The sequence below is a fragment of the Anopheles nili genome, chromosome 3 (assembly GCF_943737925.1).
Source record: "Anopheles nili chromosome 3, idAnoNiliSN_F5_01, whole genome shotgun sequence".
Taxonomy (NCBI): domain Eukaryota; kingdom Metazoa; phylum Arthropoda; class Insecta; order Diptera; family Culicidae; genus Anopheles; species Anopheles nili.
The window spans coordinates 48,942,071-48,970,065 of NC_071292.1; the positions used below are offsets into that span (position 1 = coordinate 48,942,071).

Sequence of the window (27,995 nt, forward strand, 5' to 3'; positions counted from 1 at the left end):
CGGTCAAGGCTATCACAGCAATTTACTGCAGCAGCAACGGAGGGGCGGCGTTCGATTTTCTTAGCTCACATTTGACTCATGTTTTCGCGTGCGATATAACACCTACAAATGGACGAAGCTCCTAGCTTTAATTATCAAACTCTCACCCACATCCTACATGCCACTAACTGCATATCCTCGTGGGGAATGTAATCTGTTTTGATTGCACCGAGATTGTGTAGCATCGATTGCTACAGTGCGGTACAAAAATGTGCCTCCAGGTGTCACAGTGCACTGGCAGAATGGTTCACAGCAAACATATTAATCTCGTTTCGTCTAACAACAGCATGGTTAGGGCAGAGAGTTTGTTTTCATGGAAAAAAAAATCACCGATATCGTGCGATTATTAACTGCTCGCACTAGAGCAAGCGTCAAATATAGCTTGTCACTTTATGAATTTGCCAATCTCTGACACATGCGCATCCTCGATTCGCCGGCAAATTGGGTACGAGGGCTCCAATGCATACACCCCCGTCCACTCTGACAGTTATCAATAGCTGCATATGCACAAACTGCACCCGACGGAGGTGGTAAATTGATTACAAACTAGTTCTTCACCAGCCATCAGACGAGCGACTGTTTGAAATTGTAGTGTTCTACTCGAACACATGTACGCCACCACGTGTGATATCACTTCGGAGATGTTACTTCGACCTGGTCGGGATGTCCCAGGGGACCATATGATTACAATTCATGATTCATTTTGGTTATATTGCTCTCTCAGGAAATGTCTGTATTTGCTGAATAGCTGCGCATTATTTCTACGACGATGGTATAGCACCTGCAAACTGAACGTCCTGAATCGGATATCGTCGGATCCTTTCCTTTCGTCCTCTTTAGCTTCTTCCAGCTTCTTTGTACACTTCCCGGTGGTGTCCGCTTACTGATATTATCCTTTCGGCCATGAGTCGATGATTCAAACACGCAGGCAAAGCAGAGTGAAAACTCCTCCGTACACACACATCGAAAGGACTATGGTGGTTTCAGTTCTTTCAGTTTGCCGGAAAAACTTTTGCCACCACCACGATATCGGCGCGGTTACTCAAGAAAGGTCCATTGGCAAGCGCGATTTGGCTTGTCCACATTATGCTTAAAACGACTACTATTTTAAAAGGAACTTGAAGCACACTTGTGCGGCGTGTGATTAACATTCTATACACTTGGTTTTCTTTTTTTTTGGGTAAGCATTTGCGAACATGAAGTGATGTATATGGGTATAGTGTGTCTGTCTCTACACTGCATAAACGAGCAATGGCAAATTCTTTTGAAGAAGTGACCTTTAACAGCCTTTTTACCCACTGCTCAAACATAAGGAGCTGTCAATTGGCGTAGTATCGCTAATGCTTAATGTTCCTGGCCTTGCTTCTATCCAACAGATAGTGTGATACATTTTCGTACGTTAAAAACGTAATCATCGTCGCCGGGAGGACCCGGGTCAGGTTCGGACCGAGACCTTTATAGAATCCTCGCCAAGACTCATATCTGAGATGGAGAAAGAAAGATTAGAAAGAAAGGAAAACATTATTTTTTCATAGATTTTACTGTTTTTTTTTCTTTTGTTGCTATTTTTCGCTTGTTAGCGCTCTTTTGTTTGGACTGATCCTTTTTTTGCTGTCTTTATTTTTATAAACTTATCGTTTCACTAGTCAGCTTATGCACTTTATACTGCCCTTACACAAATTTTTTGAAGGATTCGTTTTGAAACAAAAAATAGAAAACAATAGCGGGACACACATTGCAAAGAATACAGAATACAAGCAAACGAACAACAAAGACTTTTGTAACATAGATGATAAACTTAGAGTAGAGTGTTGATTTAAGGAGAATATAAGCCACGTCTTGCTGCAAAACGTAGTATCGTTGCTGTGCCATGCGCCTACCAACAGTTAGGACCATTTTCCGCAATTTTCCAGCTCTACATTCATTCGGCACGGATTGCTTACAGTTTGTGAATTGCTACATGGTTAAAAAATTGCAGGCATCTTCGACGGATGCGCATCATTCCTTCAGTTCCACCCACGTAGCCTGTTCAACAACGGTGTGTTTCCTTAGGTTGATATTTGTGTTTTCTCTCTGTGCCTCTCTCTCCTCTCATGCAAGCATTTAAATCATTCAGTAGTAACGGAGATTTGGAGCTTCCAACCTTATCATTTTTTAAAAATGTTTCTTTTTTTGTCTTCTTTTTTCAACAACAAAAAAACATCCTGCCTACGGCGCAATTTGAACTCACAATACACTGTGGTGTGGCGCGCGCACACTGCTCGTTTTACATTGCAGATTTGTGGCTGTGCTTCGTTCCGAGACATCGTTCCTAAGGAGCATAGTCGTTATCGGTCCCCGCCAACAGACAACAACGCAGCTGATAGCGCGGTTGTGACGCGTTACTTGGCAGAGATCGACGTTAGATCGTGAGGAGCGAAGTATGCTTACAATTGAATTATGCAAAATTATAGCATAAAATTGTGACTCAAACTAGTTGTGTCCATATACGTCTATATGCGGTGAGTTACCGCGAGTTATCCGATTGATGTGTGAATTAATTTATTTTTTGTTTGCTTAACCATTTTTGCACATTTCATTGCTTTTTCCTAGTCGTTGAAACGCTGCCCTAAGTAGTTACTGCGTATACCTTGGGTTTAACATACAGAATGTTACCCCTAAACACTTTTAGGTCCTTCAATTTCAAACACCCCTGTACCTACAGCATTCCTCGTTATTTATAAAAAATAACCTTTCTACATGCGCAGTGTCGTGTACCTGACTCATCCGCCAGTAAGCTTCTTTTGCTTGCAAACATCATTGAGTTTTTTTGTGTTCCTATTTTCAATATTTCATTTCATTTCATTCGGTGATAATTTTGTATTTGCCATCGAGAGCACAGCTCGGTGTGTGGTGGGGTAGGAATACGCGTTTCATCCCTCACTCTCAAGTCTTCTCCATTGTTACGAGTACATAACACATGGCCAGATAAATTCCAGCCTGCCTGACAATCGAAATAGTATAATCTCACCTCACTTGACAGAATGTGCTAATCAATCCTCCGCATCAAACGTGCGCGATAACGAGTATGAATCCACAAAGAAAGCTGCTTCTCCGGCAATTACACACTACATGAATCTGTCGCCTGTCGTCTCGCAGGAGACACTTCTGAGAAGAATGGTTCCGGCATGATAGGAGAGGATTGCCGAGGAATTGGAAAAGGTGGAGCTAGATCTTATGAAGTTTTGCTTCTCTTAAAAAAATCTATTTCTATTACGGGAACGCTGGTGGATCGGGATATAGCTTACGGGGGACATTGTGTTGTTTGATTGCTCTACGAAAGGTTGCCTTAAACGTTAGACGTAAACATATCGACTAATCATAACAACGACGAGTAAAATAGTAATAATAATTACTGATTACGAAGAGTTATATCGTGACTTTCTTGCGCTCTTACACAGTCCCTAGGTCCCTAGGATCGCTTGCTGCGCCACGGGTGTCACAAATAAATAAATGCTGCCGTGGGTGATGCACCAAAGGCACCTGCCCACGCACAGCCACCCCCCCACGCACATAAATACGTTAGTGACAATTGGAATTCAGAGGACTTACGTTGCTAAAGAGCATCATACCCGGAGCAGTTTGTTTTTAGTGAGGAAAAGTCCGAGCTACCTCGGAGCTCCTCGGAGGAGCGGGAATGGAGTAAACTCGCGATCACTTCCGCAAGAAAGGGCTCGAGAGGCGACCCGGAAAGGCTGACCCCTCTGGGTGGGCCCCTCCAAGCGCAGTATGCGGAGCAAAGAGGGGGGTGGATGTTGTTGTGGCTCGCGGTTTAGGCCCTTCTTTTTAGTGGTTGGTAAATTTCTCATAGATCAACATCACCAGGCAAATGTTGGGCGTTACGTGCACCAAGTACGGCATGAGCCCTTTATAGAACCCTGACACCCGTTCGTACCTCCATGTCAGCTTCACGCAATCCCAGGTGCCCTTATAGCTATGGTTTTGATCCTGCAGGCGCGCCCGGATCACTTGGTACGGGTACGTGCCGGCGGCCGCGATCAGCTTCGACACGGCGGCGAATGTTAGATACTCGGAGGTCGTCTTGATTTGGAGCGGCGGAACATGAAACGAGAGACAGATTGATAAGAGAAAACAGAAACAAACGTTACTATTTGTGGCCAGCGAATTAAACTCCCGGCTTCGCGGGGCGAACGCGATCCTGGGAGGGCGCTGTTACCAGTTTGGCGTCGATGGGCCGTTTGCGGTGCTGGTTGTACTTGTTCTTCATTTCCTCGTACGTCATGAACTGCAGTGCGCCGTGCGATACGCCAAACATTCCCGGTACGAAACCCTACGGAAGATGATAAACGGATTGTGATGAATAGCTTCCCCGACAAAGGACACGTTCGTTCTACATACTCGATAGAGCCCCCGGATGCCTTCGGTGCGGTAGATCTTCGTAAGACCATCCATCATGCCGGCATACCCGGTCCCAGAACCAGCCGTTACGCTATCGTTACACTGCAGGCAAAGCCTCGTCTTCACCACCCAGATCGGGTTGGTCATGGCAAGCGTCAGGACACCCGCTTCGGCTGCGGCCAGCATGTGCAACGTCGGTCCCAAGGGTTGGGCCGTATTTCCATCTTGAATCCATGTCTTAATCGTGTTGTAGCTGCAAAAGCGAGAAGCAATAGCGTTAGAAACCCCAACTTTTTAGGCTCACGACGATGCTCCCCGTCATACTTACAACATGAAATAAAATCCCCACGCACTGCCGGAGCCCCACATGTTCGGGGTGACACCCTTGTACAGGCCCCGGAAGCCCTCCTGGCGGAAAATCGTCAAAAACGCACTCGTCAACCCACGGTACTGTGGCACCGAAGCCGTCCGCCCATCGTTTACCGCAAACCGGATCTTGATCAGATCGAGCGGATGTAGCAGCAGCGTCGACGTTACGCCACCGGAAATGCCGGCCACCAGGTGTTCGTACTTCACGTGTGCCAACCAACCGAAACTGCCACTTCCGGCTCCGGCTGTTGCTGCGGCTGCTGCAGCAGCCGTTTTGTGGTTTTTCAACGTAGACGCCATATTTCACCGGGGCGAGGGTTTTTTTTGCGCACAAAACTGCTTCAAACTTTCAAACGGATGTGTGATTAAATTGTCACTTCGCAAACCCCGAGGAGCGTGTGGTTGTGTCTCTTCGCGATCAGCAATTACTATTACTATCCTTAGGCTACTGTTCCGCAAAGCATTCGGGGATCACGATCGTAACTCTATCCCACACGGAAAAAGGGGCCGTTATCCGGTCGCTTAAAGGTTCCCAAGATCCGGATCCTGGGTTTTTTTCCGCGATCCTGGATTCGCACACAAGGATACGGAACCTCTTTGAAGAAGTAGAAAAACGCTTCACTTTGCACTTAAGCGTTGACGTTTTGGTGAAAGTAAGTAGTAGTAGGTAGGACAGAGAAAAAGGAAACGCGTGCAGGAAGTTTTTTAGGATATGTACATTATATACAGAAAAAACACGCGGATATCAACCGAGCGCGGCTGCGACGAGCTGTTTCCGGGTGTGCTGCGTTTCGCACGCCATACATCCGAGCGGGGATTTGCTTTTGTGGGGTTGCTTTGCTCCTTTTTGCTCGTTACTGCTCTCTGCCGATTGCTCGCCAGCTGCTACCGCCGCCTGGGCACTGGTGTGGTTCACGGGCAGGGATGTAAGTGCGCGTTAATTTGCAATTGGCTCACAGCGGGACGTGTGAGTGCTTTACAAAAAAACGGCTACCACTGCCACCGAACACTGCGCCGTCACCATCTAGCGGCTGATAAGCGCCGTCAGATGTGACGTAAACCCGTACGTGGTGCGGATTTCGTAAGTAAAAGTTGCCACTTGCTCACTGCTTTGCACGCACGAACGACGAACGATCATATTGCACATTTTGCTGTGCCCCTGCACCGAGCGGGAGACTTTTGTTTTCCTTCCGGGTTTTGACTGTTCACCCACCAGGCGACGGTGGTCTCGTGTGGCTGCAAAAGTGCCTTGTTCCTTCGAAGACACGTTTTCAAGGTCGACGAAGACAAGCGATACGGGGCGGGTGTATTATCGATCCTAGCTGGCTGTGGGCTACACTATTTTCGCATTTGGTTGCGTTTATTCTCGGAGTTTTGCAACACAACAAAAAACGCACACGTACACGGGAAATTTGGACGCTCGGTCGCCACGGAGCAGAAAGACACGAAAAACTTAATCTCAATCACTAAGCGAAAAAGATGATGAAACGCTCTTTTGTCGTGTCAGGCGACGGCGGATGAGGAAATCGACGGGTGCACACACACGCGCACGCACAACCTCACCGTTCGCTCTTTCTCTTGGCAACAGAAAGCGTTCCGATCATATGACTAGGTCCATTGGGAGAGCGTACAGCGTTGAATCGAGTTCAAGTCGGCTTCGAACTGGTTGCTAGAATTCACTGTTTACCGTAGTGTGCAAGTACTGTTGTTGGCACGATTTGATATAGTCACAATTAATCGATGTTGAATTTATCCCCTATGCGATTAAAGGCCTATGTAATGACTATAAATTTAACAAATATCCGTTTGTTGTTCTTACATTCCAATCCAAATGCCAAATCGACTCTTGGATCAGGCTTCGTAAATGTCGTTCAATAGTGCGTAGGCTATGGCCACACAAGGGAAGTGTGTGGACCAAAACATGAGCCAACATTGGAAACGCTTTGAAAACGCTTCAACTTGTCAAATTGAGCAAATTTCAAATCATACGCACGTTACCTGTTGCTCTTTTTGATAGGTCTAGAAGAATGTTGTTTTCATTCTCATTCTATTCTAAGACGTTTGGTAGCAATAAACTCCTGCAAATATATTCACGATATCACAACGATGTATTGGAAATGGCTCGTACCGGAAATATAAATCCATTCTCCATCATTTACTGCCCTTGGGTGGGCAAAAATTGCCACACATTAGCATGGGAAAATCCGTTGTTTTCCAAACACACATGCTCCGGAAGTTCATACCGCGCGCGTAGAGTCATGTGGCGCAGCACCCCAGTCTCCGTGATGCCGTGTCGCCCCGGATCGCCAATAAAGATCTAAAGGGTGATAATAACGTGACAAAAAAACGTCCATCACGTTCGCTTCTCAGCGTCCATTGGTGTTAATCGGTACCGGGGCTAATGCCCACCAAAAAAAAGGGGTTTACCTTCACTCCAGCACGTGCCAAACGCTGTATCCATGGGTGCAGCTCTGCCGCTATCTCAGTATCGTAGAACAGGTCGCCGATTAGCACCACTTCGTAATCGTCCTGCCAGCCACGGGCGCCACCGCTGATAAGATTGTCGTCGCTAATCACCACCTGGTTCCGATTAGCCACGATCCCATTCAACTCCACGTTCAACAGCGTAGCCTGCAAAGCGACTAATAGATAAACACCCATCACCGGCGAGGAAGTGTGCCAAGCAAACAAATTGTGTTGGGGTTTTTTGCTTATTCTGTTCCATTCCCTTGCTAGTACACAATCAGAGCAACATTAGCTACCTGGATCTATGTCGTTAGCCGTAACCCGGTTCGCTCCAACCAGCAATGCGGCAATGGTGGAGGCGCCACATCCACACCCCACATCCAGTACGGTTTTTCCGCGGAAAACGTGACCTGTATCAAGAATGAACCTGTACGCGAATGCACACTGGTGAGCAACAAAAACCGCTCCCCAAATTCTCTCTCTTGCTCTCTTTCGTTCACTCTCACCTCGTTAGTGCTTGACCTCCGGGCCAGAAAAATCCCCAAAACGGATCCAACGGAAAGCCGGTATCGGATGGATCGCGGCTGGCGCCAACCGGTTGGTGGTAGATCGCACAATCGGGTGTTATGAGACGTAACGCGATTTCCGGCACCATGTGCTGTCGCGATAGCGCGGTGTTTGATAAGATTTTTTCCCGCCACAGCGACTCCGTCGGGCGTTCCAGCGAGCTTCGGGGGTTAGATACAGGTACATCGGCCCTTTCGTAGATAAATGAATTGCAATCGGTGAAACTTTCCAGCTGAAGATGCACAGGAAATTGCGCCACAATTGTGGCTACTGTTTTAATGAACGAAAAAACCCACACACACACACCTATTATTGGCAGGGAAAAACCCCTTAACCCTCGCTGACCTCGGTCGGTGTCTCGTTTTACCCAAAAGATCACTGCCCTTGACAATTTTGCGGAGTGTTCGTGTTGCCTCAATTGGCAAGCGAGTCCTTCACGTGATCACGTGGATCCATTGCGTACGCATAAACGATAACGTCCCCACGGTTAGGTCTGGCTTTGACCAGCATGATCGCGATTTATGCTGCACGTACAAACCCCCAAACGACCACCCTGAAGCGGCGGCGACGACCTCAGCAAGAATTCGCGCCAATTCGCCTTATCCTGACGACGCTGTCACAGTCACGTAGTCCAGAAAATGAGTTAGACAGGTTTAGCTCGAGGTGCGTATGATCGATGGTTGGTGGAGGGTTTTGGTAATGACCTGCAATGCCCCACAAGCATAACGGTGCATCGGGAATGTCCTGCCTGAGGTGTGCATCCGATTGCAAAACCCCGGGGTGTCGTTTATCGGTTCAGTTAGACAGCGTTTCTTCGGTTACGTAGGGAGAAAGAGTTAATATCAACGTACAAACACGCGATCAATGGCCTAAACGTTGGGTTTTGTTCAAGTTCAGCTACCAGGTGTGCGTCAAGGAAGCCGTACATAGCGGCGTAGAAATGAAATTACTGTCCCTTTTTTGATGACCTCACACACCCGATGGGGTTCTGTCGTTTTCCTTTCGTTATGATGTGTCCTTTGGCTCGATATTATACCACCAACAAGTCGTTTGCGTCTTTCCGATCACACGGCCAATGGATACGCAATCACTCACGTGGGCTGGTGGGAGGACAAAAGTCGCAAGAAAAAGTGACTTTAGGTCACCAACCGTCGCATATCGCTCACAAGAACCTACCGCATCAAAAACGACCAACAAAGCAAAAAAAAAGGAGGCAACTATTTACGACGAAAAGCCAGCAATGGAACGCATCAAACACCACCAATAACGGTGCAATTCCCGGCAGGACCTTTCCGTCCCTTTCAGCCACGTAGCAACGGGCGTAAAGTGGCAACAAACATTTCTTACGCGCTAAAAATAGATCATGCAAACGTCAGGGCGTTTTTTTCCTCTTCAACACGCCACAACATACACGCCCGGCCATGTTCCTTCTCCTGACGCAACATATATTGAACCCGCGTAAAGGCTCTGGCCAGACCGTATAATGGGGTTAAGGCGCATCGTCGCGCGTTCGTACGATCAACGATGTGTGTTTTTTTTTGTTCATTTTATTCGCAATAAAGTCCGAGGGTTCCATTAGCGTGGCGATCGACTAGTGGGAACTGCGCACGTTGCTGACGTTGATAAGGGGTTGGCTGGTGGCGAGCCCACTTAATTTTTTGACCAACAAAAACACGCGCACAACGACCTGAAACGTATATGCGGTTGGTGTCGTCTTACGGCGAGGGTTTATAATTTCTCAGCGCTAGATTGGCAAACAATATTAATCAATTAATTTTTTTCCAAAACCTCCAAAAGAGTGATTCTAAAGGGAGTTCCTGGAACATTCCTGGACGTCTCAGGTCGCTGATAGGAAGTCCACGACGTACTAATTTGTGTGTTTTTGTATTTGTCCCCAAACTTTCCAATCGCCCCGTACCGGTGTGTTGCAATGTCATGTTGTTTGTTGTTGTTTTGTTGACTTTTGCTTATTTTTTAATAAATTAGCACACTTAATCTTCGATTAGGAACCCAGCAGTTGTTTTACTTACCTCGATTCCGGCTTCGATTCCGGCCTGTCAGTTCCGTCGCCACGCGCCACATCACTATAGCGACACAAACGTCTTATCGAGACGTTTACTACGCGCGCTACAGTGGTTGTCGTAGTGAGCGCCAGCGTAGTAGCAGCAGCATCCGTCGGGTTGAATCTGATGGCCTCCGCTGTTAAGCTGTGGAAAGTACGCTGTACCGGTACGAACCTCCTCCGGACGATGTTGACAAGGCCGTTCATATTCTGCTCGCGTGACGTGCGCCACACAATTTGTGAGCAAGAAAGTAGGCGTTGAAAACCTGCAAGGGAGAGACCGAGAGAATGAGAAAAGAGACGTTAGAGAGATCGATTACTGGCGTTAGAGATTTGTTGTTTTGTGGCGAATAGAAATAATACCCTAGTATTTCCTGCGCCACCGTACCATTAAACACTAACAAACAAACTATGTCGTAATAGGCCCGTGCTCACAATAATCAATCGATCGTGTCAATGTTCTCGAAACATCCCGCGAAAAAAAAAACACACAAACAAGCGTAATCTGGTTTTGGGTGTTTTGGTTGAGCTGGTTTTAGTAGCTCCTTCTTTCGAACGGTTGACGGAACGTTTAAAAAGTTGAACAACATAAACAATCTCCCTAACAGGATCCTTCTTGTAAAGCGGCTTCCTGCGCAATAATAACATGTAGCGTGCTTTTGTTTTGTCACGATTTGTTCGCTCTGAGGGTATTCCCCACATCAGTGGGAGATTTTGAAGAAAAATAGATAGTTAGAGCAATCAAACAGAGGACAGTATGATAACGAACCAAAGCACATTTGCGACGTTAGATCCCAACCAGAAGGTCTTCTTTCAGGGTGTCCCATTCATGCGCGAGAGCATGATGGATGGTGTAACCGGATTTGAAACGTGAAATTTCACGATCGTTCCCCCCGAAGAACGCGATGACTTGCAGCATTGCGCGAAAACCACGCTGCCTCTTTTTTTTACCAAACACACTTTCCCATTCACGGGCTCTTAACACGCTCAAGAAGCCATATGAAGAAGCCGCCGTATTCGCGAACCATGCTGGAGTTGGACTTTGCCCTCCAAACATCTTCGGAATGTCTCACTTGAAGATCGCTGGTGATCGGTTCGTGTGCCGGTATGGAGATCAAATGTGCAAAGGCCACATTCGAGAGCGGTCAGTGACGTCAGATGTGACGTGGCTCCAGCTCCGGTAGCCGAAATTGAGCGTTTTGCCAGCTGCAGAAAGCGGTCCGTCCAGTAATATGATCTGCCGTTGACAGCGTCACGATTCGCTTTTGGACTTTTCAAGATAGTGTGAATGAAAGAAGCATAAAAAAACATGGCCTTAAATGTAGTAGCTTTTTAAGAGGCCATTGGTCATGGATCGATGCACTAATTGATTTTCTAACAATTTTGTATAACGCTCTCGAGCGCAATGTATCACGTGTGACCCCCAATACTTTGTCAACACTCATGGGGAAAAATTGCCACAAAACGGGCACGGAGATTAAGTAATAAGCTAATTTATTAATAAAACACCAACCGACCCGAGAACAAACACATTCAGAAAACTTTCCGACGATGCGTAAACGGGTCGAAACGGGGCGCCAATAATTTTCCCTCCCATCAGAAAAGGTGGATTTTCTACGCGAGCACAGCTTCCACGAAATGCGCGAGTACGCGCGTACTTGGCAAAAAAAACCCACCCGGTTGGGGCAGTTGCATTTTTCACCGACACACCGATCGGTTGGATTTTCCCAGCTTTACACTCTCGGTGACCCGGACGCCCGCGGTGGAGCAACGAGAGAACCAGTTTTTGGGAACGATGAACGAATGGCCACCGGCACGGACACATGCACCGTCGTTCCGTTTCGCATGGTTTGTCCGCGAGCGGTTTTTTTTGCAGCGTGTTCGTATACGCGCGACCGCACACTTATGTGGGGGGGGAGTTCTGTCTATAAAAGCATGCGCGACGCACTTTGGCTCGTGTATTCAGTAATCAGCAAGCGCGCGGAACGCATATCGTGTGTCGATTTTAAAACGGGGCCGCAAGTCACAGTGTGTGGGTTTTAATCAAAAAAACAAAACGAGATCAAAGCCGGATTATACGTCATATAACCATCAACAACAGCGCTAACGATCGCTAACAAACGCGTTTTCGGTTCCGCAACGACAACGGAGTGTTCACAAACGGCAATTTCAAACAACGCAAACAAAATGGTGATAGCAACCACGCTTCGCAGCATCAGCACGAGCAGCACCAGCAGTACAAGCAGCAACACGAGCAGCAGCAGCATTGATGATAGCAGCAACCTCGACGTTAAGCTAGCGAATATGTTCATCGACTCGCCGGCGGCCATGGAAGCGACGGGTTTAACCGTCCGGCGGGCATTGATCGCGGCCAACCTCGAGCACCGGGCCGTCGTCGGATTGTCCGAATCGATAAACGCCCTCTCGAAGACGCCGGAAGATTTTCTGTTCTGTTTTTTGGCCGCCTCCGGCAATGCCGCCAACCACATGCATCAGGTGCTGTTGGAGGCGTTTTGCTTCGAGCACGACATTTACATAATTAAGGTAAGCAGCTTTACTGGGTGGTAAAGGATGCTCACAACACCACGCCTGGTTGCATCCTTCCGTCGGGTGTAATTACGGTACGCTTCGGTGCGGTTTCATTTCCGTTTCGTTGGGTTTTTTTGTGTGGAGATGTGATGCAATCTTTGAGCACAACAAAACAACCGCCAGAACAACCATAAGACGAGTTCCCTTGATTAAAATGCACCTTCTCTCTTTCCATTACAGGTTGATAGCGCGGAAAAGTTAAGCCGCATCCTTGGCACGCATCGGCTCGAGTCGTGTGTCCTTGTGCAGAAGTGCTGGACGGAGGGTCGCAGTACGGAAATTAGCACCACGGCGGAAGACCAGCTCGTCGACTACTGCGAGGAACACTGGGAGGCTCCCGTCAAGCCAATCGTTAAGCTGCCGGAAAAGTAACACCTTCACCGGCATCAGACCACCACGTGGTGTGATGTGAAAGCTTATACAAGAGAAATCAAAAAAGAAGAGAAATCTACCCCCAACTCCGAGGCAAAGCCAAGGCCCTAGGCGGATGTCATGGACAACCCTCTGGAATCGGCATGTGACTCGAAGGAGATCTCCCTGCGGTAGGAATGGACTCGCTTGTTTTGTGGGTCAGCATTCCGAAGCAGTTTTTGTGAGGGGTTAAGGATAACGATCGAGAAATAACAACCCGAAGTGTTGGTTTCCGAACCATTTCGTGCGCGGTTAGTGATCGTTTCCGGGCATCCCAAAAAGAGACAAAGCTTTGTGAGAGATGAATAGTGAAGAGTGAAGTAAAACAAACATTGAATCACAGTGTAATGGACGTGGTGTAAAAATGAAGACGTTGTACGATTGTGTCGCAGTCACGGAAAGTGAAAATGTCGTTAAAGAAATTCAGTGACTAAGCGTTAAAATGCATCACAAAAAAAGCTATAAGGAGCAATTACTTCCACTGTGCTTAATAAAATTAGCATAAGCTGAGGAGATTAGCATTGTTATCAAGCATTATATACTTAAAAGAAAACAATAAATGAACAGAAAAAACGCTAAATGGACGGGCTAAACATTGCAAAAGACATCGCCGCTAGCGATAAGACATCCGAAATTTCGTCCACCGATCACGCGAAAAGGAATCCCCCTAGTCATTGATATGACCATCCCCTTTTAAGGTCAACACCAAAGCGAAGAGGAACGCCTCACACTACAAGACCTACTGGCTTTTTGATAGGCCCTCCCGAGCCTGGTTTTCTTGGAATTCCGATAACATATATCGATGGTGTTTTGGCGATAACAGCAAATCTACACGCATTGCACATTCCGCATTCTGGTGGCTCTTTTTTTTTTGGGAAGCTCTTACTTAATTGAGTGATTTGCGCAAACTTTCCCGTCACACGCGCGCACGTTGAACAAAGTAGGCTTTGGGACGGGAGTTTTAAAATCCCCCAAATTTTGCACCATTATTGCATCATGTCGCATCGTACGAGCCCCCCCCCCCCCGCCCAATACACTGGAACGTGTGTCCTCTTCAGACAGGCCTTCGAAAAAAAAGGGGAGGTTGTCTGACATCTCCGTCGACTGGCGGGTTTAAAATGATTCATGTACGAACAGGTTTGTTCTCGATGAAGTGTTCCCCTCAATAAAATGGGGGCTAGGGCTGATAAAAGGTTGGCGTATTTTCATTGCGCAAGCGCAACCAATCCACCACCCCCGGGGGTCGCCGCGTACATCTGCTAGTTTTCATTCATGGAAATGACAACCACCCCCAGTGGACGATCTTTGTATTGGTGCGGCATAGTACTGTCTGGTAGGCATAAAAGTGAGTTTCCACCGTAAATGCTGATTCATTGCGTGTCGAACCGAGCTTGCTGAACAGCGTGTGAAACAACGGTTAACAACTTCTAGCCCATCTTTACTGGCCGCAGTTAATAGTGTGTGGCAGTGTTTGCAAACAGTGGCTTTCTCGGAGATTGTAACAAGCACCGAGCCTCCTCAAGTGGGTCGCGAACCATTTCACAACATTAGCCAACGCAAGCTCTTGTCGTTTTTTGCCCTTGCATTGTGCCGACCTGCTATCTTTGGTCTATCTTAGCCACCCTTTAAGGAAAACGAAACCGACAGAACCTCCGGTGTGTGGTGCGTGTGAATCGTGGCCTCACCGCTTAACCTCGAACGATTGAAGCGGAAAATGGTTCTTAAAGCAACGGACGGCGGCATGGCGGTGGAAAGCAACGGTTTCCACACGGTGGGGGTTGGGTCGAGCGCGCGAAAAGCGCTCCTTAGCGCGCTCGAGGATAAGCGGCTCGTCGTTGGGTTGAGCAGTGCGATCCGCAGTTTGTCGGCGGATCCGGATCAGTATCTGTTTTGCTTCCTGGCACCGGCTGAGGACCATGGTGCGTGTGGAGGGCACATGCATGAGGTGTTGCTGGAAGCGTTTTGTCTGGAGCATGACATCCACATTATTCGGGTAAGTGTTGTGGCTGAATTTGAATCTTCCTTCGATGGACATATCATGTTAATTTGCAATTATCTGATCTTCTCTCTCGCCAGGTGGACAGTGCGAGTAAGCTGAGCCGTTTGGTGCAGTCGCCGGTTGTTGCCTCGTGTGCGCTGGTGCGAAAATTTCCACTAAAAGTAATTAGAAGGATGAACAGCGCCACACGCCGCTACGAGAGTGTGCTGATGGAATACAGCGCACTTTATTGGGATAAACCCCACAAACCGGTTGTTAAATTGCCGGAAAAGTGAGCGAGTGCGGGCGGAGTTTGTTATTGAAAGCACAAACTTATGCTAACAAAGTGAAATGCATCACGCGGTGCACTGGTATACCGGTGATTGCAAACAAAATAGGATAGCTAGGCCACAATCTCCTGGTCATAAGATGGAACTATTCTAGCATTCTAAGGGCACAATATGAGTGCGATACTGCATAAGTCTTATGTATGAGGATAACTATCGTATATGGTGTTTTCTATGGAATGAATTTCCTCCTAACCCAGTAGTGGGCATGCTAGTTGCGTGTTTATTTCGCAAATGTTGGGGACAGAGGCCATGTTAGGACGAATAAATATGTAATTACCTAGCGGTAAACGTTACAACATCACAAATATTGTTTTGAGAATTTTGTAGAAAATTTACAGGGAAATGGTAAGTAAATCTATCGCTTCCTGCGGTGGGTTGGAAAATATGAAATTATTTGATTTACTATTTTTACACAGTTTGGCATTTGTAAAATGAAAGTATGAACAACGCTGTTACTCAGAACTAACTTTAAACCGGACGATGAATCTCCGCGCCAGCTCAACGACTAATCCAATCACATCAAAACATACTCTCTGGCATTTTCAACGTCAAAAATGACATTTACATGAGCCGGTTTTACACACTTCGTATCCGTCACATATGCCTTATAAGAATTATTTTTCCAAAATATCAGTTAATAATTGATTCCATGGCTTAATCAGAGACAAACAGTTCCGACTGTAGAAGCATAATCTTAGTCTACCAATTTTAGGTTGATTTAGTTATCTGGTTGCCTACAAAACCGTTCATAATGTTTTATGGACAGAAAAACATGGACATTCAATGGACCATAGACCAATGGACAGACAAGCCACAAACAGATTATTAACGAATTACACATAGATTACACAGCCGATAGGGGTTTTTCTTTATCGTTTTACGGTGATCGTCTTTTTAGGTGCCCAAAACGTTATGTTATCATATTTTCGCTAGCTTTCTCAACAGTAGTTTTTATGGCTTTTCGGATATTCAAGCATAACTAAGTTGTAAAAGTTGCATTAAAAACATTCAAAAGAACATCCAACACTATTATCCAACAGCCAATTCAAAATCGAAAGTGATGGTAATTTTTAATAATTTTGTTTTGATTTTTCGGTGTTGGACTTTAGATAGAACTCAAATAAAGCTTAATCATTAACAAGAAAATGCAAAATTTTAAATGAAAAGGTTCAATAGTATACTCTCTACGAACACACGTTGATTGCTATATTTTCTTCAGCATTTCTCACAATTACTTTATTATATTGCTTTTTTTCACGATCGATGAATTGTAAATCTTTCACAAGGAAAACCCAAACGGACAAGAGATATGTAACAGTTTGAAACACAGTTTTAAGGGGACAACACAACACACTCAGAGTTACGCTTACCTACGATATGATACAGTTCTTATTGTCCTTTTCATAGTGCTGACCACCACCACCGGGTCCGGTGGCCGTCTGCAGTTGCTTGCGCTTCCTAGCGCAGGCCAGCGAATTGTTTGGCATATAGTGTATCCGAGTTCCACCGTACGACGTGCGCCTCAGCGGAAGCTCGTATACGTCATCATCCGCACTGGATGAGCTAGAAGAGCACGTGGAGCAGACACTACGCGTGTCCGAATCATCCACCGGTCGTTGTTGCTCCCTGTGCGAATGGTGATGTCGCCGGTAGTTGTCGGGTTCGTCCTCCGCCTGCTCATCATCATCCGACGCGTAACTACGCCGGTGGCTCTGCTCATAACTGGCGTGTCGTCGCCTGCGAGGAGATCTCCTGCTCGAGGACGAGCTGTGCCGGTCACTACCTCGATCGTGACGATCGTTGTTCTGCTGGTGATGCGCTTGTGCGTGGTGATGGTGCCGCCGGGAAGACGTCCCACTCTCGTAGCGATCGTAATCGGTTCTTCTTTTGGAAGATTTGGTCGTTCGAGAGCGCTGTCCGCCACCTCGCTGGCAGTGAGTCTTGGTGCGAGGCAGCGAATCCTGAAAGTCTCCTTCGAAGCGTACTTCTTTCTTGATAACTGCAACAGGGGAAAATGGAAAATGAAAAACGAATATGCAATGTCGGAACATCCAGGAACCGGAAGCGCTCGCTTACCTATCGGTGGTGGCGTCGGCAACTCCACGATGGAGTGGGACGCATCCGAGGCGTTTTGGTTGTGATCGTCCGCATCGTCACCGATCGTGACAATGGCCATACCATCCTCCACCGGCATCGGTGTGGGGCTATTCGTCCCGCTAAAGCTCGGTGATCCACTCCGATCGGCCAGGCATCGGTTCAGTTCCGGCATCGAGGTTGTTAGGTTCGGTGTCGCATTGGTCGTACTTCCAACTACTCCTTTCGCTCCCGGCTGTAACCGAACGGTGACCGTGGCTGTTGGCAACCCGATCGTTTCACTTCCAGTACGCTCCGATTGCCAGTGCTGTTCGAGACTGTGCCCAAGATCGGTTAGATCAAGTGGTTGACGACTGCGATCTTTGTGCAGCAGCCGATTCAGTTCCGGCGAACACTGGGGAATTCGATGTCGGTTCGAGTCACCAACGGAACGCTGTTGGGTTGACGATACACCATTACTTCCGACGTCGGTGGTACCCGCCGTCATGCTGGATGTAGGACTTAGCAGCTGTTCCCGATCAGTGCTTCCGTTACTGTCATGGCTTTGTACTTCATGATCGTTACCCGCTGAGGTCGCTTCAGCGCCCGTGTTGTTGGTGGCAGTGGTTGCGAGTGTCGTGCTCGTGTTCCCCGTTGCCGCAGACATCGAGGTGGTGATGCTCGTGGCAGCAGTGTAGCAGGAGAGTGTCATCTCGTCGTTCCCATTGGCGTCTGGGTTCGATTCACCGTGGCTTGCGTCGGTGTGTGGAGGTGAAAGCCTTCCAACGGCACGCACCGGGCTTTGCAGAGGTTCCGGAGACCGGGTTGAACACTGGTACGGTTTGGCGATCGTATGTTCGTACTCGCTGCCATCCGCTCGTTGCTGTTGGGCGTCGTTACTACGGTTGTTTCGCATACTACCGTGTATCAGAGCGGCGGCAGCTGGCAAAGACCCATCGGAAGGTGTTGGAGGTTCTCCTTTACTGCAAGCGATCGAACAGTAGATCTCACCACGCCTCGGCAAGAACGGTCGACCGAGCAGTGAACACCTGCAGGTACTACAGGCAAAGCACTGATCCGTCGCATGCCAATGCTGACCATCGTGACTCATCTGACCCTGGTCAACACCGATGGGTTCACTGCAGTAGTCACAATACTCCGCGAACATGGCGTCGAAGCAATGCAGACAGTATGGCTTTCCGTCTCGCATGATGTATCTAAAATGGACGAAGAATGGATAAGTCTCAACAATCGCAACGTAATCATCCCTCCAAATGCGGGCTCTAATCTCACCTCTGTCCTCCTAGCTGTTTGTCGCACTCGAAACAAGCGAAGTGCTTTATATGCCATGCTCGTCCTTCAGCCTCCGTACACTCGTCAGCCAGGATAATCTACAAAAACATACACAAAACACACCAGATTTATAGCCACACCTGTCTGTGGGCGTCCTAATTATCATTTACGTACCTCATCGCACGCGGAACACCGGGGTTTCAGCGTCTCGGCATGATGTCGTCCACAGTACAATCGATTCTCGCGATGAAAGTAGATCAGATCAACCAGCAGCTCCTTACAAACGCAGCAGGCGAAACAGGCCGGATGCCAGCAGGTGTTGTTCTCGAACCGTGACGCAAACACCATCATGTCACCGGAAGACGCACATTCGCTGCACTAAAATGCCAAAGGAACAAGCAAAACATATCAGAAGGTCCTTTGAAGGTCGTTGGAAGGCTTGTGAAACACATTGGTAATTGTACTCACTCGCTCGCATATGAGTGTGTTGGTGATCTGCTTGACAGTACCACGTCCTAGCGCTTCCCGTTTGCGTTGGGCGGAGAAAAGCTTCAGTTCCTTCCGTTCCTCGTCCGTTAGCGAGTGGCAATACCGAACCTAAAAGATACAATCAAATCACCCCGTGTGTTAATGTTTTTGCGAGCTTTTCTCCTTCAACACTCGTCCCCAAATGCATTACCTCATTATCGTGCGGTGGAAGCTGCTGTAGCAGCTGCCGGACGCGATGCCTCTCGCCGATGCTGTTCACGTACGGGACCTTATCCTCCGGGATGGCGGAAAAATACAGATGAACCTGTATGCATGGAAAAAAATGTGAAAACAACGTTAGCAACACAGCAAATTGCTACACCTTATCGGTCATTTAGCGGACCGACACGATGCACGCAGGATAAGACCTTCGATTGATGACCCCTCCCGATGGACGGAAGTTGTTGCAACGGTTCCGCGTGTTCGATCGCCGTTGGGGAACGAGAAAATCGAACAATATAATCGAAGACACGAATTCCAACGCGGCACGTCCTGGCCAAGGTGGAATGATGGGCGGGACAAGACGACGTCTGAGCGGCAAAAAAAACCGGGAAGAAACGGCAAAAGCACCACGGAAAGGGCCACCGACAGAAGCAGGATGCATCTTATGAGCAATGAGCTGCCGTTATGTACATTTGCATATGAATTATGCAGCATATTTCCTCTCTTCCACACGCTCTCTACTATGGGGATGAAATCGAGCGATTAAAAAGCTCTTTCCAATGCTCTCGCGCTTCGTGGTGCCGCTACACCGAGGGCGACAACGTCCCAAGGGCTAACACCCTTCTGCGCTAACGGGGCCTCCAAAGGACTCGTGTTGGTTTAATTTATTAACTTTCTACTTTATCGCCGGAGACGGTATTAGAGGCAGCCACCGCTTGAGGTAGGCCCCCACTGGTCCCGGGGATTGCATGCGTCGCCCTTGTGGCTGAGTGGCCAGCATTCATTAGATTAGATCGCAGGTCGGTCCGGGACACGGTTTATTGAAATTTACGGCGCGCGTTGATACACCATTTCCAAACCGCACAAAGAGACACACACGAGCTCCGTGAAGGTTTTTGCTGTGGCGCCCGCCTTTTTTTTTATTTACACGACTCCCAACAGGAACGCACCCATAAATAAGGAATCGCGTGCAAACGTCGTCCTAGCCGAGCCGGCCGTGGAGGGTGGTGGTTTCGATTACGATCTGCCAGAAGGCCCAAATCGGGCGTAAGGAAAACGGACCGCGTGATGCGCTTTCGATGCGATGGAATGTGCAGATATGCGACCGAAAGATGTTGCCAAGGGCCGAAAGGGACAAGATGGTGTGTGTGCCATGACCGGAAGCAGATGATATCAATTACGCGAAGAAGGCTACCCAAGCGAGGCCAAAGAGCACGGAAAACTCCTGGCGGGATCGCGACAGTAGCAATAACACTTCTGCTGACGACTAGCATAGTAATTAGTACGGGTGTGTGGTGTAAGTGCGCTTCAGGACCCCTTGGGAAGGCGGTCTGTGAAATGCAAAAACTGGAATTATATTTTCCCTTTTCTTTTTTCCCCTCATCCCGGGGTGGGTTGATCGCGCGATCGCAAGAAGATGCACCACCCTGTGCTGGGAGGTGAATGCACCAGGAATAGCGACTCCAAGTGTCGCGCTGAGAATGTTCTAGGGCCTCGGTGTGGCAGGACAAGTTCCAGCAAACTCGCCAACGTTTGCACGAGGGCGTAACAGTTCGATTAAAAGATAAACCGCCACAAGCAGGTTTCGAAATGCCACAATTTATTTCCACCGCCACTTAACAGCTTCATTCTTACAGGCGTTCAGGCCTTTTGCAAAAGGGGCTTTTTTTGCGTAGGCGAAGTGAGCTATCTATTTGGCGGGCTGGGCAAAATTAAGCTCTCCCCGGGGCAACAATTAACAGTTACCGGAGCAATCCTTTGAAGGGTGCCTTTGCCTCCGCACGCGCAGAACTCGTTCGATCGGAGCTCGGAGGAAGGAACATCGCAAATCGGGGCCAAAACGAGCACGGCATGGAACCAAATTGAAAACTTAAAATGATATTATCAACTCGCTTTTATCTGTATGGAGGGATCGGATTCGTGATTTAATCTTTGAAAGTCACACACAGTTGCTTCAGCCACAGGGTGTAGCTTAAATGGGCAAAAGGACAACGACACGATTCACGGCCGTGCAAAAGCTCCACCGAGGCCAGGTTGTCACGGATGGATCGCCGAATCGACCCTGTTGTTTTGTGCCTGAGCTGAGGTCTCTCTCTCTCTCTCTCTCTCTCGATCTCCATCCATCTACTCGTTGCATTCATTCATAATTGCACACCACAGTGCATTTATTACGTTGCTGGACTAGTTTCTTGGCTGTTGTTTTTTTTTTCTGCGCTCGATCATTTTCTCTTCTCGCAGCGTCTTCTGGGCGTCCCACCGAAAGGACAATCCACCCGGCCAGCACTGTACGGGGCTGTAATAAACGAGAGGGAAGCACGGCACGAAGACGGCTACAAAAAGCAGAACGCGCGCCCATTCACGACCCCCAAAGGGCGGCCCGTGCTCGCGCAGTGCCGTGGAGAGTGTGTAATTATGAAATTCCATCGTCCGTACGATCGCGATGCAAGAAACCCGATCATCTATCCCCTGTCCCACGAACCAACCCGGGGTGGTGCAAGACGGGCTGAAACTCTTCGATGTACTGTGAAACAAAATTCCTCCCTTCATAACGTATCAGCTTCAAAAACAAACAAATAAACAACCGTTTATGTCACACACCGTGTGACAGATGTCAGAGTTAAAGAAAGTGGCCTACTACGGTTACTAACCAATACGTCATAAGCACTAACGACTCACTCGTTTGTCTACATCCAGCATTAGAATCGTAAGGCTTTGGAGGCTTAAAATCATGACTCTAGCTAATAAGTTTTCAAAAAACCATGTAGTTTATTGGCCTGTGTGTGATAAGTAGAGTATGTAGCTTTGATAGATAGCTTTATTGGGTGAAAAGTAGTAATAGGACTTTTGGCTAATCACTGCTGGCCAAATCAATAACCAAGGTTATGGAATTATTGTTCAAGTTATCGAATAACATTGGAAGACCAAGAGAGCTGATCCAACTTTTTTCAATGAAAGAAGAAGTTTGGAATGTTTTAAATCTCGTCCCCAACATTGTAAGTAATCATATCCCTTTTACCCAAGAGCATAAACAAGAAATCTACTCCGTAGTGCGTCAACACAACACCCGCTCGTCATCCAAGGGTTAATGAAAGGAGAAATTAAATTGGCAAGCACCAATACAGGACGTACCTGATCCGGACGCAACCCAGGCGGCACCCAGGTGTACTCTTCGAGCGCGCAACCACTATCATCGTCCGATTGCGAGTAGTTATGGCCGCCCATTCCACCACCTGGGCCCACTCCACCGACCGGTCCACCTTGCCCACCGGCGCCTACCCCCACAGGGCCACCCTGCACCTGCCCAACGGCACCACCAAGAGCCGTCGGTGGTCCTGCCGTGTCCGGTCCGAGCATGTGCGCGTGCATCGGCACAAACGGCAGCTGGGCTTGGGCGTGATGATGATGATGATGCTGCTGCTGCTGACCAGCGGCAACCGCTGGCGGCCCAATAAGGGCTGAAACCGTCGAGGGTGAATGAAAGGGCGCCGTCGGTGGATGATGGTGAGTTGACGCCATCGCCGGGTAGGCTCGGTGGGGAAAAACGGATCGACCGTTTGAGACCGTGTTGCTGGAGTTTGTTGCGGATGGAAGCCCACCGTCGGGTGGTTGTTGAGGTTGCAATGGTGGCAACATGAAACACTCGCCGTTAGATGGCGCTGTCAGCGGTAGAGCCATTCCGGATGGAGGTCCTGACATTCCACCGCCGGTTAGTGGCATGGTGGAGGGGTGCGGTGGCTGGTAGAGGTATGGAGCTTGAGTGGGAGGTGGTGGTGGTGGTTTGCTACCGTAGACGGGAGGTGTTTGAGGGCTCCGGAGTGGGCTGCGACCGACGTCGTAGGCGTAAGGATGCGCGTTGTTGCCATGATGCAGGAGATGGGAATTATCCTGGAGCGCTTGGTGTTGCTGCTGTTGTTGAAGGAGCAACTGGTGTCCGTTTGGAGGCTGCTGGGCTTGATGGTGCGCTTTTTGGTATGGATACGACATTTGTACTGATGGGTTCGGCGATGACACGATGCTGGGAAATGAAGGAAAAGTGGAAGAAACATCCGAAAAAAAAACCATTAGAATCGATTGAAATCACAATTTTTGCTGTAATCAAAAAAGGCACCCTGTTGATTTGCTGTGAAAGAGCGAGGTAGTGAGTATAATCGTTTTTGAAGCCAGAAAAAGGACCAGATTAAGCGTATCGTTCACCTGGGAATCGGTGAATTCCATCCGAAGGCTCCATTGCGAGTGTTTCGCACCGAAAAAAAAGGTACAATTTCACACGCCAAAAAGCCGACGATTGCGCACAAAACCCCGATAACGCTGATGCGGGGATAAGCCCGCTAGGCTGATTGGATTGAAAGAAAGGAAAATATCAAAAAAAAACGGCAACAGCTACAGCAACTGCATAAAAAAAGGCACTCATTACACGTTGCTTGCCTTTCACCAAAAGACCACTCTTCGGTGCCGAATTGTTGTGTAGCTGTGGTTTCGCTTAATTAAATTCCAGCAAGAGAGAGAGCGAGGGTCCACAAAATTAAGCCCTCCGGGTAGCGTGTGTAGCTGAAAAGCTGCTGTAGTGCTGAATTTACGACACCCAGGGTTGAAATCAAACGCGCGGCGCCGATTCGCATTGATTGTGGTTGACGTGCATTGGCGCAATGGGTGTTTTTTTTTCTGTTTAATTATTGCGTCAGGACCATGTCTTCTGAGAGGCATCTAGCGGATGGTCATCCATTTTACATGCTGAGACTAAATGGAACACAATCAAATGCAGCACCCCGTGATCGACATTAAAGACGTTAGAAAGAATAAAGTTCTTCCCGATCTTCGAGGAAGTTCCTCGCTCCCACGAGGAGTTGATGCCACTTTTCGGGACAGAAACCCCGTGAGAAAACTCCACACCAAACAACACAATCGCACACAGCCGCCACATAATACACGCGCAATTACGGTGGAAGTGTTTTGACGTCCCTGGGCTTCACGCCAATTCATGCTGGGGGTCAAATTAAAGCGGAACCGGGCAATAAAGGGAATCCCCCATTCGAGATTCTCGCCTCTTCTAGCAGGCGAGAGAAGGACCCACACGCCGCCTCAAATTGGACAATTTTCCTCGTAATTTCGAAACATTCTCGTTTTCGCATAATTTGTGGCGTTTCTTCTCTTTATTCGCCTTTATTCTTCTTCAGCCTGGGAAGAATCGCCTCAGCGACAAAAATCCGATGACTTACGCAAAAGGGCCTCCCGTTGGGGCAGAAAAAAAAATGCTGGGAGACACACGAAAGCGTGTTTTTTTTTCACCAATTTCGTGCGTGTGGGGAGAAATTTTAAATTTTCATAATCACTATCATTTACCTCACCCCCTGACTTCTTGTGGGGATGAATTTTGTGGCGGGGGTTGCGAGAGTTAAATTGTCTTCTTTCGCCGATGGAATTGGAGAGGCGGCGAAGTTTTTTTTTTTCATTTTAAAAATCAACCCCCCAGCGACCTCTTGCAATTATCTCAATGCGATGTTGGAAGGAGACACACATTCAAACCCACAAACGGGCGGTTGCCCTAAATGACCAGCCGTCCAGACACAGCTCGCGAGCATCATTTGCATGCACCGTTGTTCCAGTTCTTGAAGAAGAAAAAATCGCCTCAACCAACCGGACAAGGAAGCTAGAAACCAACAAGACAACCATTCCTGTCCACCTAGAACAACCTACGCCTCAGGAGATCGGAACGCATAAACCCTCCCGGCACTCATTAGCCGCCATCGGAAGGGCCAAGGCTTTAAGTTGTTGGTGGATCACAAATATTTACTCACTCCATGCCCGCCGTGGCATTTAAAGCACACCTCCCGATCGGACTCCCGGTGGGTAGCTTCACCAACGCCGACGGTGAACCCGGAGACGATGACACCGGCGATGACGATGACGCTGACGCTGATGATGATGATGATGATGATGGATGACCGGCGGCGGCGACGGTACGGCTAATTTGCTGCTGGTGCGCGCCACCACCGTTAGAGGGCGCTCGCGGTGGTTGGTCAAAGTTAAGCAACCGCAGCTCGTCCCCGCTCAGGTGAAACGTTCGCCGCATTCCGGGCCGATGGCAATCGAACCGGTGCGGTGGCTGTTGATCCGCAACCACCTGGGGCGATGGTTGCCGAGCGTCCACGTTGATGCCACTGTCTGACCGCTGTTCGTCAACCTCCGCCTCGTCGATGTCGGCCACCGTTCCGAGCAGGAACGTGTCGTCTAGGACGGTGACGCGTTTGCGCAGGATTCCCGCCGTTGGTGCTGGTTGTGAAAGTGAGGTTAGGTGCGGTGACTGGTGACCCTCGGGGTCTGTGACCACGGGTAGCGTGAGGTTCGAGCGGGAGGAGGTCGATTTGATCACGGGCGAACCTTTACGGAAACGGAATCCTTCACCAATCGTCGGTGGAGATGATGCCGTCTTTTTGGGTGGAAGTGCTGGGAATGATGGCGTGCCGGTATTGGTGAGCTGTTGAACTACTGCTGGGGCGGGAACTACGGTAGATTCCACCATTGTCGTGGCCATTTGCTTTGCACTTGCCGCTGCCAGTCGTTCCGAGGCGGCTTTACCGTAGATCTGCCGGTAGTACTTCTCCTGATTGCCACCGTACAGAAAGCACACCTTCCACCATTGCTTCGTGAGCGCTGTTCCGGAGCTGACACCGGTTGGTGTTGTTGTGGTGGTATTGGTGCTGCCGGCCATAATCACGGTGGAGTTCGTGGCCGTTGGTTTCGTTGTGTTTTCACCTGCCGTCATATTTGCAGGTGCAGCAGGAGGTGTTTTTGGAGTTGCAGAATAAGCCTTTTTTTTGTTGCCTTCGATCGAAAGAAAGCTGTCACGGAGGACACCACGCGAGTCAGGAAGTCATCGAGTGGCGCGGTTCCTTGGCGGTAAAGCCAACTTCACTGCGATGTGTCAGTTTTTGAAGGTACACGCGAAGCAACAAATGTCCCGTTTAACGTTCACACTCACGCACAATCGAACACTGTTGTTGCTGTTTTTCACATCTATCTCGTGTGTCCCCCTGTTGGTGTTTCACTAAAGCCTCCTATTCTCAACTACGAGGAAGATCATCAAATCAGCAAATATGTAAAGATCTCATCATCGAATTAACACAAGCCCTCTATCTAACGAAGATCTCGAAAAACGTACGCGCGTATGCGTGTGTGTGTTTTTTCGCATAAATTTATGCGATCGTATCTCTCGTATTGGAAATGCAAATGTTCACCAACGCCACTCTTCGAAGCCAATGCCCAATTTGTATACTCTCCCTCAGCAAGAGAACTTTCAGCTACATTTATCATCAATCACGCATGCCGGCTATCAGCATCCATCATCAGCGCGCGGTGCTTATGCCTTGCGAAGCCCCAAAATGAGGAGAAAATATTCCCAACCACACACACATGGCTCTCAAGGCAACAAAAAATAAAATTCCACCCCACCGGGTTTTTCAAAAAAAAAACAACACGAAGATCAGAAGCATGCCCATAATTGATGATGGCTAATGTGCAGAGAGCAGAACACGCTTGTTTTATGCAATCGCGAACATCGCCGCAAAAGAGATTAAACGCCAAAACGGGGGTTGTTTTCATCCCCCCTCCAGAGTTCTTGGAGGAATGCTAATTGGGGAAATGTGCCTTGTGGTTGGGGTTTTAAGAATTGACCATCAAACACGCGCAACAACGCGCCGGTGTTTGATGAGCTGTGTGATGGAACCCGCACGGGGCATCCTTTTTTTTTTTGTTCACTTTATTCCTCTATTCACATTCGGTGGAAAGCACATCTTCAAACTCAATCAGTTGCCTGATTTGCATACTGCCCCCGATCGAACACCATTTCGGTGTGCTCGGTAGCAAACGTGAAACCCACCGACCAAGCGATAAGCGGAGCTGTTTTGGGGAGCCTTAAAGAATGTGACGTCGATCTCGGTCGATCTCGGTCGGACGTATTAAGATCATCTCATAAAACAGCCCGTAAAGCAGGAGCGCGGAGGTAAGGCGATCCTCTGTCGTCTCGAAAAGCGAAGAAGTCCCACCATCCACCCGCCCACTGGGAGAAGGAATTTTGTACGGTCGTTTGTTAATTGATCCCTTTTTTCCCGCTGGCGAGCCGCCCGAGAGGAGGTTGGACGAGGAGAGAGCAAAAACAAAAAACGTGGGCGATTTTGATGTCTTTTTCTCGCCATAATTACCGTTGGCTGGGGATGAGTGTGTGCCGCCGCGGGTTTTATGTGCATTCTCCCACTCGTTCCACCTAGCGGGCGCTCTCGCTCACTCTCGGCAATTTAAAATGTAAATTGTGTGCGCCAAGATTTCTAGACAAAACGACTTACACAACGAGCCCCACCTATTGAGCTCTGAAGGAGGAATTGATCTTCCGTTAAAGCGATTGGAGCCATCGATGGGAGGAAAAACAACATGCCGTTAAGGGGGAGCCTGCCTGCCTGCGTGTGTGTGTGCCCTTGGACAAACGTTCATTTTATGTTTTGAAAGCCATGCTATCAAATCTCACCCCAGTGGAAAATAATTTCCGCTCAGCTGCCTTTTCGACGGTGTGCTCTGGGGGGTTTTCCACGCTGTTGATCATCACACAAGCGCATTCGATTTTTGATCGTTCCGTTCGAAAATATACACTCTTGTTCGTGGTCGCAGCAGAGGAGGATGCAATACCAATTTTTCAAAAGGTCGCGCCACTTCCGAACGC

General features: G+C 48.4%; 5 protein-coding genes across 5 annotated transcripts; 2 read left to right on the plus strand and 3 right to left on the minus strand.

The window, feature by feature from the left end:
- Positions 1-750: 750 nt before the first annotated feature.
- Positions 751-6,182, minus strand: LOC128726851 (mitochondrial folate transporter/carrier). The gene is made up of 5 exons (XM_053820690.1): positions 4,766-6,182; positions 4,438-4,690; positions 4,256-4,369; positions 3,974-4,119; positions 751-1,521 (listed from the first exon to the last, which is right to left on the minus strand). The coding sequence occupies exons 1-5, from the start codon at positions 5,104-5,106 to the stop codon at positions 1,377-1,379; spliced, it is 999 nt and encodes a 332-aa protein (XP_053676665.1). The 5' UTR covers positions 5,107-6,182; the 3' UTR covers positions 751-1,376.
- Positions 6,183-6,961: 779 nt separating this feature from the next.
- Positions 6,962-10,108, minus strand: LOC128724501 (electron transfer flavoprotein beta subunit lysine methyltransferase-like). The gene is made up of 5 exons (XM_053818225.1): positions 9,870-10,108; positions 7,779-8,030; positions 7,569-7,699; positions 7,234-7,448; positions 6,962-7,123 (listed from the first exon to the last, which is right to left on the minus strand). The coding sequence occupies exons 1-5, from the start codon at positions 10,106-10,108 to the stop codon at positions 6,962-6,964; spliced, it is 999 nt and encodes a 332-aa protein (XP_053674200.1).
- A 1,962-nt stretch (positions 10,109-12,070) lies between these two features.
- Positions 12,071-13,429, plus strand: LOC128725407 (uncharacterized). Its single transcript, XM_053819149.1, has 2 exons — positions 12,071-12,445; positions 12,671-13,429. Exons 1-2 carry the CDS (start codon positions 12,089-12,091, stop codon positions 12,860-12,862), a joined length of 549 nt encoding a protein of 182 aa, XP_053675124.1. The 5' UTR covers positions 12,071-12,088; the 3' UTR covers positions 12,863-13,429.
- Positions 13,430-14,615: 1,186 nt separating this feature from the next.
- Positions 14,616-15,175, plus strand: LOC128726585 (growth arrest and DNA damage-inducible protein GADD45 gamma-like). Its single transcript, XM_053820400.1, has 2 exons — positions 14,616-14,894; positions 14,978-15,175. Exons 1-2 carry the CDS (start codon positions 14,616-14,618, stop codon positions 15,173-15,175), a joined length of 477 nt encoding a protein of 158 aa, XP_053676375.1.
- Positions 15,176-16,529: 1,354 nt separating this feature from the next.
- LOC128724502 (protein prickle-like) lies at positions 16,530-26,048 on the minus strand. The gene is made up of 8 exons (XM_053818227.1): positions 25,081-26,048; positions 22,415-23,300; positions 19,275-19,388; positions 19,064-19,192; positions 18,770-18,973; positions 18,596-18,693; positions 17,306-18,519; positions 16,530-17,228 (listed from the first exon to the last, which is right to left on the minus strand). Exons 1-8 carry the CDS (start codon positions 26,046-26,048, stop codon positions 16,600-16,602), a joined length of 4,242 nt encoding a protein of 1,413 aa, XP_053674202.1. The 3' UTR covers positions 16,530-16,599.
- Positions 26,049-27,995: the final 1,947 nt, after the last annotated feature.

Coding starts and splice junctions, on each gene's coding strand:
- LOC128726851 (XM_053820690.1), bottom strand. CDS start 5,106: ATGGCGTCTACGTTGAAAAACCACAAAACGGCTGCTGCAGCAGCCGCA. Junction 4,691..4,765: donor TGGGGATTTTATTTCATGTT/GTAAGTATGACG, acceptor TCGCTTTTGCAG/CTACAACACGATTAAGACAT. Junction 1,522..3,973: donor TGCGTGAAGCTGACATGGAG/GTACGAACGGGT, acceptor TCTCCATCTCAG/ATATGAGTCTTGGCGAGGAT.
- LOC128724501 (XM_053818225.1), bottom strand. CDS start 10,108: ATGAACGGCCTTGTCAACATCGTCCGGAGGAGGTTCGTACCGGTACAG. Junction 8,031..9,869: donor GAATCGAAGCCGGAATCGAG/GTAAGTAAAACA, acceptor TATCTACGAAAG/GGCCGATGTACCTGTATCTA. Junction 7,124..7,233: donor TGGCACGTGCTGGAGTGAAG/GTAAACCCCTTT, acceptor ATCACCCTTTAG/ATCTTTATTGGCGATCCGGG.
- LOC128725407 (XM_053819149.1), top strand. CDS start 12,089: ATGGTGATAGCAACCACGCTTCGCAGCATCAGCACGAGCAGCACCAGC. Junction 12,446..12,670: donor ACGACATTTACATAATTAAG/GTAAGCAGCTTT, acceptor TTTCCATTACAG/GTTGATAGCGCGGAAAAGTT.
- LOC128726585 (XM_053820400.1), top strand. CDS start 14,616: ATGGTTCTTAAAGCAACGGACGGCGGCATGGCGGTGGAAAGCAACGGT. Junction 14,895..14,977: donor ATGACATCCACATTATTCGG/GTAAGTGTTGTG, acceptor CTCTCTCGCCAG/GTGGACAGTGCGAGTAAGCT.
- LOC128724502 (XM_053818227.1), bottom strand. CDS start 26,048: ATGACGGCAGGTGAAAACACAACGAAACCAACGGCCACGAACTCCACC. Junction 19,193..19,274: donor TTCCACCGCACGATAATGAG/GTAATGCATTTG, acceptor TGTATCTTTTAG/GTTCGGTATTGCCACTCGCT. Junction 18,694..18,769: donor GGTGTTCCGCGTGCGATGAG/GTACGTAAATGA, acceptor ATGTTTTTGTAG/ATTATCCTGGCTGACGAGTG.